This window comes from Aythya fuligula, chromosome Z (genome assembly GCF_009819795.1).
Source record: "Aythya fuligula isolate bAytFul2 chromosome Z, bAytFul2.pri, whole genome shotgun sequence".
Lineage (NCBI taxonomy): Eukaryota > Metazoa > Chordata > Aves > Anseriformes > Anatidae > Aythya > Aythya fuligula.
In genome coordinates, this window is record NC_045593.1 from 23,537,333 (window position 1) to 23,550,299 (window position 12,967).

The 12,967-nt window shown below is 39.3% G+C and overlaps 1 protein-coding gene across 1 annotated transcript in view; it reads left to right on the plus strand.

Moving 5' to 3' along the window:
* The first annotated feature begins 12,217 nt into the window (after positions 1–12,217).
* The window catches only part of MAST4 (microtubule associated serine/threonine kinase family member 4), a 200,719-nt gene continuing 199,969 nt past the window's right edge, over positions 12,218–12,967 (plus strand). The window contains exon 1 of the mRNA XM_032205667.1: positions 12,218–12,266. Within this exon, the coding sequence (XP_032061558.1) occupies positions 12,228–12,266 (39 nt within the window). The 5' untranslated portion in view covers positions 12,218–12,227. The remainder of the gene's footprint in view (positions 12,267–12,967) is intronic.

Consider the following 12,967-nt stretch of genomic DNA (forward strand, 5'->3'; position numbering starts at 1 on the left):
TTGTGAGGCATATATTGCTAAGAAACTTAGTCTTGAATGTTGTGGAACTTTTTTTTCTTGATGCTATTTGAGAAAAATTATCACAGAAGAAGAAACTTGATTTCTGCTGTGGCAGTTAACAGAAATGCAAATACTGAAACTCTCTGAACTGGAGTTTGACCTAAAGTGGTGGACTTTGCTTGAAACCTGCTGAAGTGTAATCTGTTCTGCTCAATTTTTTTTTTTGCCATGGAGCAGTGTCCTCAGATTAAGGCATAACTAGATACAGCAGACTTCAAAACTGATGATGTAACATTTTTATTTATTTTTACTTTCCTCTCACTGTTTTCATGCATATGATACTTGGGAAGTGATTGTAATGTACCAGAGGATGGTAGAAATCAGCGTGGGAACAGTAAGCCTTGCTCCTCAAGCTGAAGTAGCCCCATGATTCTGATGATGGCAACTCTCAAAACAAAGACTTGTGCAGGGCTGAGTGACCCATCTGACTTAAAGGCACTAGAACATGGAGGGGAAATACAGTTTATCCAGATGTCTGTGGTAGGAATGGAAGTTCCTCCCCTCTGATTTTGCTTACTTCCGAACAAGTGGAGGTGTACAGCTAGGATTTTTCTGCAGGTGTTTTTCAATTTGAGAACATACTGCAGAGCCTGCTGTTGGGTTGGGTGGTGAGTGATAAAGCACTGCAGCCCCTCATTTCTAACTCTTACAGGCTTAGCAAGCAGATACAGCTTCACTGAGTTAAAATTGAGTTAAAATTGTAAATGGGTTGACCCCATGGTTTGGCCTTTGTGCATGCTCCTGCATATTTGTACCTCTGGTTTGAGTCAGACTTTCTTGTACATTCATGTGGGATCAGACATCTTACTGTAAATTACACTTCTGTCCTGTGGAAGCAGGTGGGCATGTGGACTTTGATCTTTTTTTCCACTTCTTTACCTTTTAATGTTCCTGCCAGACCTCCCACAGTCTATGCAATGTAAATTGTTCTGTGGCTGCACTGGTGAGGCACAGTCACTGTGTTTGTCCCACACATCGTCCTCCGTGACAGCACACAGAAGACTTCAAGGTCAACTCTGTTTTCATCTCAGTAATGCTAGGAACTGTTCTGCTTTCTTTTATTTCTCTTAAGCACAATATGCCCTATTGTGGTGTGTATGTCTATGGGTGTATCATATTTTTTTAGTATGATAACAGTGTATATTAAGAATGTTCTTTCATTGTGTTGTGGAGATCAAGAAACCTAGCTAAGTGCTCAAGTCGACCTAGTGTCACTTGAGTAAACAATGTAATAATCAACGTGAGATTGGTTAACTGCTACTCTCATGAATACATTTAACCTCTTGATCATTGCTGAATATCTGCAATTACGTGGTGCAGTGGAAGACAGTATGTGGTCGGTTAAATTCAGAAGTGATGATTGGCTTTGTAATAGAAAAATCTCACAATAAAACACATCTTAGAGTGTAAGGAAAAGGCTAATCATAGGTTCCTAACTTCATGTTAGGTCATCTGTTCAAAAATGGGTGAAATTACATTGTTAGTAAGAAACAAAGTTGAATTATAATATTCCCTGCTGTAAATAAGGAAAGCGAGTGAGCTGAAGTTAAGCAAGACATCTAACCTATGCTCAAACCCAACTCCACTTTAGTTGTTTTGGTGATTATGTGACTGGTAAAGGCAGATACTGAACAAACATCCCTACAATGATGATGCTTTCCCTGAAACCTGTAACTGAATAAGTGTTTTGATATGCTGTTTGCACATGCTCTTCTGTATTATACAGAGTACAAATCAAAACTAGTTATCAGTAGGAGAGCATTCATTTATTAAAAAAAAAAAAAAAAAAAAGCTTTCATGGTTCATCTGGTTTGTATTGGATCCTAGGTTCCTGGGGAGTCAGACTTTCAGCACAGTGAGCTACCTTCTGTATTAATATAAATGTTAAAACATGAACCACTGCTCTCTAATGAAGGAGGCTGCTTTTGTGAAGAAGAATGACCATGCAGTGGGTGGGAAGTGTTGAATCTTAAAGCGTAAGGAGAAGGCAAAATGCATTTAGAAGAGTTATACATCCTCCAAAGCACGTTACTACCGCTATCCCTCTGAGAAAATAGTGAGTTATTGGAACTGTTAAGATTAAACTCCTCTAAAAAAAAAAAAAAAAAAAAAAAAAGCAAAAACAAAAACAAAAAAAACCCTAGATGCATAATTGTTCAGAGTGAAAAATACATTTAAGTCCTTCCAAAGGTTAATAATTGTGTTTGAATAATTGTGTGGTTACCTGTTTGTACTGTTTTCACACAAGAACAAAACCTCCAAGTATCTTGGAGGGATTATTCATAATGTAATTGCTGTTGTCATTGTTTTGCCATGAAAGTTTTTACTGTTCTTCCTTTAGAGTATATGTAAAGTAAAATATTTTGTTGAGCTGATTGTTAGAAAATGCCAGTATAGTAAAATCAAGTCAGACTTCTTTTTATTTGTTCTCTGAAAATTGGAATATAGATAGATATGTGGAGCTGCAAACTTTAAGATCTAAAGTGACATAACTCCTCTATACTTGCTGTTTGGCATTCCATGGGGGAATACTGAGACAAGTAGTTGCGTGATTTTTTTTAAAGGAATAACACTTCTATATGTATGCAATTTCTCTTTTCTTCATGAAAAGATATCCACGAGAGAAATCAGACTGTGGTTATATGTGCTGTGCTTTCAGAAATAAATTTTTATGCTACGGTATAATTGTGGTTTGGAGAGTCAGAGGGCTCAGTATCTTGGTGGAACTGTTAAAAGTGATTGGTTTGGTGACTCATCTATGCATTTTGCTGAAATGAGGAACACAGTGTTTGATGCAAACGGGAAAATCATAAAAGTCGGTTGTAACCAGTGTTCTTCTATATATTGTCACTGGAGGGAAGGCTGACTACTTACGGTAGTTATTGCTTTAAGAAGTGTTTGCTTCTGCAACGATTATTTTTCCTCTGATATTCTCGCGACTGATTTGTTACCTTCTAAACGTGCTGAACGGCTAAGGCAGGAGTGAGCTGGTGCAAGTAGGATTTTGTCCAGCAGGTGGCATAAAAAAGCCGGTGTGTACCTACCTGTGCCGTCCACGGACCGCACATCCGTTCCTCGTGGCTACTTTAGCGTGCATAACTGAGGCTGTTGTTAAGGTATATATGCTTTAGTATGAAGAAGCATTTAATTTCCAAGAACCTTACAATGCAATTGGAAACCCAGTAGTTTTTTTTTTTTTTTAAATCCATTACAATCAGCTTTATGCGTGACAGATTTTTACACAACCCTACACTGACCTGTAGCTTGCGAGGTCAGTAGATTCATCAGCTCTAGAAAAAGAGAATCAGAGCTTTGTTAACTAAGGAGTCTTGAATTTCTCCCTGTTCACCCGTGTGTTCTGAGTAAAGCAGAGTGGCTCAGGAGAACAGTAAAATCTCTCATTGCATTGCTAGACCAGGTAGCTGGGTTGCTCTCTTGGGTACACAGCAACCTGGCTTGTCTGATCATTTCTGTGCCACGTAACAGCCCTGGTCTGTGATGGTGAAGGGGAATGCAGGCTGAACAGACCCTACCGATCCAGGCAGCATGCCTCGACTGAAAATCTCCTTCTGAAATCCAAAAGTTGTGTTAAAGGAGCAGTGTGCTATGTTGTGTGTGGGGTAGGATTATGTTACTAAATGGAAGTATAGCTAAATAATAAGTGATTTCAGTTTTGTTGTCAGGCCAGCAGTTTTGTAGCTGGGGATGCATAGGAAGCCGTGCCTTGAAAAAACCTGATGGATGCAGTATCTCTGTTTTCTTTCCTGAGGAATACCAGTTATTATGCCAAGCCCTGAAGGGAAGTTGTTGGTTTCATGTGGAGCATTTATTGTGTTATTTCTATAAGCCTTTTACAGGGATTTAAGGCAAATGTATAGAGGTGTTCAAATGTCATGACGTTGTAAGGAAAGGAGAACTGGAGGCAAGTCACCACTGTTTAATGTGCTACTGTACTTACAGACAATTTTCATAGCTTAAGATAGAAAATAAAAACTGTTTTTGGCTGATTAGTTCTAAAATGAATTTGTGGCTTTTAATTAATATATTGAGTGTATTATCAACAGTTTTGATATTGAAAGAGGTGTTCCAGTGAATTATACTGTAGATTATTGAAATGCTTCTGGGCTTTCTGGTTGATACATTTGATGCTGGTGAAACATTTTGATTTAAGAGTGAAAGGTCACATTGTATACAGTGATTTCTAAAGGATTAAATCTAGTGATCCAAAATGAACCTGAGAAAATTGGACTAATTTAAGTACCTAAAACTTCTTCAATACATTGAATGCATTACTATGTAAAATGTATTCTTTGCATTAAATTGAATATGTAATACCAATGCATGTGAGTAGCATACAGTTAATTTATGAAGAGATGTTTAGCTCTGTTTCTTATGATAAAAAGTGAGAAACTAATATTGTCACAGTCTGACATCAAGAATCCAAGAATTAGATAAACATGGAACAAAACGTGAAACTTTTTTTTCTTTAATTTGTGCTTTGTTCTGGTATTGTATACAAGGATTTAGAGCAGTAAAGGATGTTAGGATGTCTAGACTTCTATATGAATTATTACACCTTAATAGTAGTAAGTGACATTATGAATACTACTTGTTTTGGTTAAAATTAATTTGTTTCTCTAGAATGCAATGTTTGTTAATTATTGAAGAATTATCAGAATATCATTATCATAATTTTAAACAAGGTACCTTTAGTACCCCACACTCTAAAAAGGGAGGATTACTTTCCATGTTCCCTGAAGTAAGAGGTATGTTCATATGATATCATTGCATAGGTTCTGTGGTAAATGAGATCTTGGAAAAGAAATCATGGAAACCAAGTGGGTGGATTTTTATTATCTTGTGGAGATAGGACAGCTTTATCCCAAACTATTTTCCTTACCGATCAAATATTTTAGTTAAAATATGCTTTCCTGTTAACAGCAAAATGAACAAGCCTTTTTATAGCTGTGTAAGAGGGAATTCTTGCTCTTCGTGGTGAAGGGCTGCAGTGTGGTCAGCTGGCCTGTGCTCACAGGTGAGAAGGGCATGTGCTTCTGAAGGTGGATTCTGGCTGCCCTTCTCAGTGACAGCTTAAGTGTGGGTCCATCAATTTTGGCAGTGAATTTTGATGAAATATCTCATTTCCAATGCTGTAGCCAATTTCAGCAGCACTTTACAGAGCAACAGAGACTTCCAGAAGTTGGAGGAACAAGGGGCAGATGGATAAAGTGTTCTCATAGGCTTCTTTTCCTCAGAAAACATTGCTGAAAGTCCAAAGCATTGCATTCAAGAAAGCTCTTTGGAAATGTAACAGTAAGTAGCAATGCTGTAAATTTCTGATTTATGTGAAGTAGTTAGGTATTGATCTGTGTGAAATTCTTCAAAGATTATCTTCATTTTGATCGACTTCCTCAACAAATTTAATCCTGATACAAGAAATAAGTGCCCATCTTCCAGCTCCCAGTATCACACATGGCTTTGGCTTTCATGCTTCTATAACTTCACTTGGTGAAGATCTGGTTTCCGTTATGATTTCTGATGAAATAGCTTTGTTCAGCAATGTTTTGAAATGACAATATTGAAGGTTAGGTATAGATGCGATACATACAAAAAGGCTGAAAAAGTGGGTGTTTTTTTTTTTACTGTGTTCTCCCCCCAGTCCCTGGTTGGTTTTAAGTGTATTAGACAAATGTAATGTTTTTGAAGAGGCTGTCTTTTCCAGCTCTGAAATTCAGTGGAAAACTTGGTGGGTAAATTCCTTCAAAAACTGAAAGCTCTTTTCAGAGTGCTACAGAAAAATGTGATTTCTGTTAAAGTTTTACATATACTCAGAGTAGCAGAGTTATTTTAGTGTGGGATTTAAGATTGCTCAATTTCCTTATGACCATTCAGAAAGATAACCTTGGTCTTCTTTGTGGAATTGCAATGTCATCATCCTTTTATGGTATGTGCTTTAATATGTCCTTAAGAGTAGCTTCAAAATGCTTCAATACATAGTTTTTGTATGTTTGAAAACTTTGAGTCCTACAGATTATTTCTTCTTCAGAAGAAATAATCGAAGTAGGAGCTGCCTCAGGGTGATGGTCAAAGATGTTGCCAGAATTCGATTCACAATTCATTCATAGTGGATAGGAAACTATGCTGAAAGGCTTTAGAGAGTCAGCTCTGAAAGATTCTTAGAATTCCTGGGTTCTCAAGTATCTCTGGTTGCATGAGTGAAATAAACTCCTTAGTAACCAAGAACATGCATGTGACAACTGACAGCATACTTTTAAGATGTTATTTCTGTTTATCTGAATCTCTTTTTAAGTTTACACCTGATGTCTGCAAGGTTTTGGAGATGAAACATTTTTGGAGAAAGAAACAATATTTTCCTGGATGGGAAGCAGGATATAATGAGTAGTACTGAATGTGTTTCTTGGAGCTGCTGTCTGGACCATTCACTCCAGCACCCAATACCCCTGTAAAATAGAAAGCTTTTAGTTATTTTTATGTGCACTGAGGAAGATGAGCTTACTGGATTATTGAAGCTTGGATATCAGTACTCTCTGATACTTTTACATGAATCTTCTTCACTTTTGGTTAGACAAGAACACCATATTTTGAATAGTCTGTCATTGTTATGCACAGTATGAGCTATACTGAGAATCTGCTGAAAAACTGGGATGTTTGTGCTTCACTTTGAGATTAGACTAAAAGCCTTTGGCTAGAGAGACAAGCTTATTGAACTTGAAAGCTGTAGGTAGATTTGAACTTGATGCAGCCTGGGGATTCCAGTTTTAAAATAAAAGCCTTTTTGCCATATGCCAGTACTGTTCATACTCTAATCGATGTTTCACTTTTCCTTTTGTTGAATTCTGTAGCTAGCATTGTAGAGTTTTTATTTGCAATTTTTTTTTATCTTTTACATGCTCATGTTTTGTATGATTAGGTTAAGCTTGTTGCACTGGGAAACTTGAAATAGGGAGGTATATAAATGTATGTAAATAAATGTTTAAAAAGCATTTCTGGGTTACAAAAATCCTAGTTAAGCATTTTCATTCTAGATTCTAAAGTCTTCTTAAAAGGTAAATTACAATGGAAAACCTTCAAAGTTTGAAACGAGAATAATCTAATCATACTGTGTTGCTGAGAAAAACAGTAATTGTTACTGTAAAAGGCAGTTGAGACTTCTGGGATAGTAAAGTAACTCTTAACACCCAGTAAAGATGCTTGGTTAATAGTTGCTGTTTAGCAAAAATAAACCAACAGAAATGTACGTGCTGGCAATTTTGTCAGTTTTTGTGGTATATGAAGGTGGTGGGATAGCAGTTACAGAGTATTAATCTTTCTCCTAATTTGGCTTCCTTTTCAGTTCAGTTTGTTTGGGGGAGATGGGTGGGATGCTGAATAGAAAGTAAACCACACTTCTCTCCCACCTTTCTTCAGTGCTATATATCAGTAATATTTGTGTGCTTTTTTTTTTTTTTTTTTTTTTTTTTTTTTTTTTTTTTAATCTCCTATATCTTTTTTGTATTTGTTGTGTATTAGCCTGATCCAGCTTCATTCCCTGATGCAGTTCCTTGGGCAGGAGACTATAGAAACGGGAAACTGGTTCTTACAGGTTGATTTTGTGTGATTAGAATAATAGTAATTGTGTATTGATTTGCAATGATATGAAGAGTATTTATGGAAAAAATGTGGATGAAGATCCTCAACTCTGCTGCATAGGTTAGGTCTGATTTGATGCATGGGTTTTTGTGTGTGTGCGCATTGCAGGCACATTCGTGTGGCTGGCACAAAATCTGATAGAACACACTTAGTTATTTCTCTCCTCTCTAATGTCCTTAGATAAAGGTTGCATAGGAATTACTGTTAAATACTTACATGTTTTTTCCATTCCTGCACTTGTGAAATCGGGTATCTGTAGTGATAGTGTGTCCATATACCTGAACTTCTGAAAATACGGCACTTAGAGTATTTTAATTTTTCTACCAACAATCACTTCAATAGCTTATCAGTGCATAATAATACAATCAAGGCTTACTTTTTATGAATGCTGGGGAAAAACAGTTCCCATTCTTATGGGCTCCAAGTTATCGCAGTGCACAGCAATTATTGGATTGCTTGTTATCTGTTCTGAGCTTCAGATTTCTCACATTTGAGAGGAAAATAACTATTTAATAAATTCAGTGATAGTGATTTGATGTTGTACAGTATTTAAGGTATGAGAAACAGCCCTGGCAGAGACAGATTTGAAGGGCAGAGTACAAGTGAGTTGTTCCATGATGCATAATAAACACAATTTATCTTATGCTGCCACCATGTGTAGTATGAAAGTGGCAGCCACGCATAGGATACGTGTATCCATAAAACTAAAATCTCCAGTGTGAGACTGGAATTACATATTCATATATATTTTGACGTGCTCAGGTTTTATCTTTTAATTAAGTCATTGCAGTAATCATATTAATTTCTAAATTCAGAAAAGAATATTGACTGACAGAACTAAGTGAAGCAACACAATTAAGGCAAAGCCTTAGCAGTTGAATGGGGAAATAAACTGTCTAAATTTGTATACTTTTCCAAAAAAAAAAAAAAAAAAAAAAAAGTTGCTGCATTTCTTTTTGGCTTTAAATAAATGTGTACTTACTGATATGTACCTTAGCTAACTGAAATATTATTCATATATAATCGGGTCAAACGCTGCCTTTATAGGAAAGAAAGCTAAGGAAGCTTTCTGAAAATTTTGTGGTGGTTATATTTCTTAAAATAATTCTACCTTCCCTGGAAAGGAGGGGGAGTGGAGAGGGGAACAGGTTCCTTCAATTTCTGTATACATGTGCTATGTTGTGGTGCATGTACAAGTGTGCTTTTCTGCAACAATTATGTGAAGGAGCCTGTGAAGCAGGTTGCTGTATTTTGTGTGTATGCAAGGGCAGACAGTATTGTTTACATGTTCTAAAGAACATATTTTTTCCATTGTTCTAAAGCACAACTTTTAATACCAGAATGTTCTCTATCATAATTTTGATAGTGCCTATTACTGAAATAACGAGCTGAAAAATAATGAAAACCTCCTGACAAAAATAGCAAGCTGTATGCCATTTCAAAAGTGAAGATACACCTTTGGTAATATCTAATAAGGTTCATAAAATGTGAGAAAGCTCAGTGGACATTCACCTTGTGTTAGACACAAAGCTGTGCCTTTCAGTACCTTCTAATATGGCATTATATGTTGCAGCACAAGCTTTGGAGAATGTTATTTTCAGAATTGACAACAAATACATTTTCAGCGAAAGGTAGTTTTTGTACTTTTCTATGTGAGATTAATTTCATCTTCCACTGGAAGGCAGTCTTTGTTTCATTTTCCTGCCTTTCAGTGTTATCTGTATAGCTACAACAATTATCTTTAGCTTCTTGCAAAAAAAGTAGTTTTTATACACTATTTGTGTGTAGTTAGGAAGCTTCTTCATGTAGGAGACTTTGTGGTTTTGTCTGTTTACAATTCTTTCTGTGAATTATCCGTGTGCACAACTGGATACTTCTGTGATACTTAAGGTGATTTTTTTTTTTTAGGTTAGGACCATTTGCATCTGTTGCCTGTCACTGATATGTTAGTTGGTTAGTATGGCTTTATTGTGCTGTTGTTGTTCAAGCAATACGTTTGTAGACCTTTTCATGCCTTGCAGACCTCTCAGATAGGTAGGAGAGTGCTTTTAATTTGTATATGTACATTAGACAGTTTATGTGGTTAGATATGCTAAAATCCCTGGGGGAAAAAAAAAAAAAGGAACTTCCACACTTTCATATTCTTAGCTTCTGAGGGAACTAACTGATTAATTGTGTGCTGAGAGTTTTTCCTGTATTCCAGTGACTGAAATAAAACTTGTGTAAACACATGTTTAGGACTGTGTAAATAAATGCAAACAGCCTTGCAGCTGAAGCCTGCAGTGTGCCACAAGGGACAAACAGTATATTTTTATTTTTTTTTGCCTCTCACCCTTGAAAGCTGACAATCTGGCTATTGCATCAAATTATTTTGTGCCACCTCATTGGAAATGTAACAGTGTTTAAATTGTGTTTCACTTGCCTGCGCTTCCTTTGGAAACAGAAACGGGGAAATGTTGTATTGTGAGGGCATGTGGATATGAATGACTGGGAGAAAATTTCTGTTAACAGAGGAGAAAGAAAAGATGATGTATTTGGAAGTGGAAATGGGAAAGAAAATAGCATTAGGAAGAAGCGAAAGGAGATACCTGTATTACTTAGTGTAACCCCAGTTTCTTTTTCTTCCACAGAGGAAGTGAGGGATCCTAGCCACTTTACAGTTCAAATCTCCAAGGTGAAAAGTTTTTCACGAGGTTCAACATGATATTTAAAGAGAGGTTATAGTTCAAAAAATAATAAATGAATTCAGGAGAGTTGAGTATCCTTTGTTACAAAGAAGGTCAGACTTGATGGTCATGCTACTCTCTCTTCTGGCCTACAAATCTTTGTGTAGCATTGTTTGTTTTTCGTTGCCTTGTCTCCCTCTTGTGGAACTGGAGTTTTGGTCAGTGTGAGCTTTTCCCTTCTTTATCGCCTCAAGTACAGCTCTTATCTTGCAACTGAAATCAGTAATGGGTAAGTTTGAGCCATTGACCTGATGTTACAGCTACATGTTGAGCTGGAGACGTGGAGAGACAGGGAAGGAGAAACACTTGCAGTTGATGTGACCAACTGATAAAAATTGACTTTTTTTCTTAACATAGTTGGAGATCTCAGAGAAATGCAGCTCAGTGAGAATGCTCAAATTGTCTTGGTGCTTAAAAGTGTAAAATAATAATGCATTTCAATCATATGAAGAGAAATTGAGAAGGGCGAATGCTCTTTTTTTTTTCCTCAGTTCTTCATACAAGGTGTATACTTAGTATGTTATCCTTTCAGCGATCCTTCATTTTTGTTCCAAATGTTTTTGCCCCTAGCAGGTTTTACTACTGTGAAATGTACACGGACTGCTTCTCAAAGTGATGCAATCTGACAGGAAATCAATATATTTTTTTCATACTAGATTTGAGGATGCGATTGTCATAATCCTCATCTTAAACTGTTAATAGGTGAATACTAACCTTGATTTTTATCTCTATTTATATCCCTTAGTAAGAAATGTACTTTTCACTTTGTCCCTGCTCTCTAGAAGGGGTTTGATGTGGAAAGGGAATACGTGTGTGTTAGAATTGGTTATCTGCAGGTGCACCTGTGGACGGATATTCCTGCAGATGGATTCTGCTGTTGCGTGGTGGTGTCGTCTTCCACAGAATTAGACTTCTGACTGAAAAATTTTTTAAAATTATCTAATTGGGATGCTAGTTTAGGTAAAGTAACCCCTCATTTTTTTGAAGCAGTAAGTGCAATTACAGAAATAAAGGCTGGAATGGAATCGTTGCCATTTGCTGAGTGTTTGTAGTGTGGATACTGAAGAAGTCATCTGTGTTGCTTCAGTTGCTTTCAGAAGTCAACTGTGCTTCAGTTTTACAGTTTCTGGCAGTCTGACTTAACTTTTTGTGCCTTTGGTTTTGTGAGGAGAGGATCACGCCCTGCCTTTGAGTTTGATGGTGTGTAGGCTCCTTAATTTTGTTTTTAAGTGAGACCAGGTGAGGATTCCCAGCTGGAAAACGTGCGGGCATGTTTATGGGGACGCCTCTCCGGGTGTTCAGTGCTGGACAAGACCTCCTCTTGTGAATCTGTGTGCAGTGACCGATGACTTTATAACATAACCCGCAACGAACGACTCCCGCTGAGGTACCGGGATCTTAAATTTGGGGTTTTGGGGGATGTGTCCCTAACGACACCGCCCGGCGGGCTGTGACCCCCTGAGGAAAAAAACAAAACACACACACAACTAACGGTTTGCTTAGCCCGGCTGTGGGGCGGGCGGGCAGGCAGGGCGGCGGCGGGTTTGATTAATGTAATTGGATCGTTTAATTGTGGTTGTGTTGTGTGGTACTGTGGCTGCTGCCGCTGGCCGGGGCCGGTGGCGGGGCCGGGCCCGCCCGAAGTTGCCGGGCTGCACACCTCGGCGGGGCCACGTGACCGGGCGCGGCCAATGGGCGCCGCCGTGATGTCAGCGGCCGGGCGCTGCGGGGATGCGGAGCGGCGCGGGGGGCTCGGGGCAGTCCGGCGCGGCCGGGCGGCGGAGCGGCGCCATGGACGAGCCGGGCCTCCTGCGGCGACGGGGGCTGCAGGTACGGGCGGCGGCGGCGGGGCGGAGGCGGCGGCGGTGCCGGCCCGGGCCGTAACTTGCCCGCACCTGCCGCGGCGGGGCGGGGTGGGGCGGGGCGGGGCAGGGGGGGGCTCGGCGCACACCTGTGGGCGCGCGGCGGAGCGGGGCTGCGAGCCGTTACGGCCGTTACGGCCGTTGGGGCGCTCCGTGAGGGGAAGGGCTGGGGCCGGGGGGGGGGAGTTGAGGCGGTGACGGGACGGGACGGAGGACGGGGTGGGGGTGGGGGGACACAGGAGATTTTATTTTATTTACTTATATATTTTGTTTTCCCGCTGATTTCGGATTGCCGGCCCTTCTGTGTCAGAGTTGGTTAGAAAATAATTAAAAAAAAAAATAATAATAATAAAATAAAATAAATACCGGGACATAACGGTTCGCCGCCCGCCGTCGCCCTCCGTGAGTGACTTTTTATTTATTTATCTATTTATTTTTTTTTTATTATTTATTTTTTCCCGTCGAGTCGGAGAAGCGGAGCGGAGCGGCGGGGGCGGGCAGCCCGCAGCGGTGCCGTGCGGTGCCGTGCCGTGCCCCCAGCCCCTCGCCCATTGTTTTGGCGAGAGCCCCTCGGCGCGAGTCACTCCGGGCGATGAATGTACTTCCTCTCTTTTGTTTCCCTCCGCATCCGCAGCGTTTCAATGGGAGAAGGAGGGGGGGGGTAAGGGG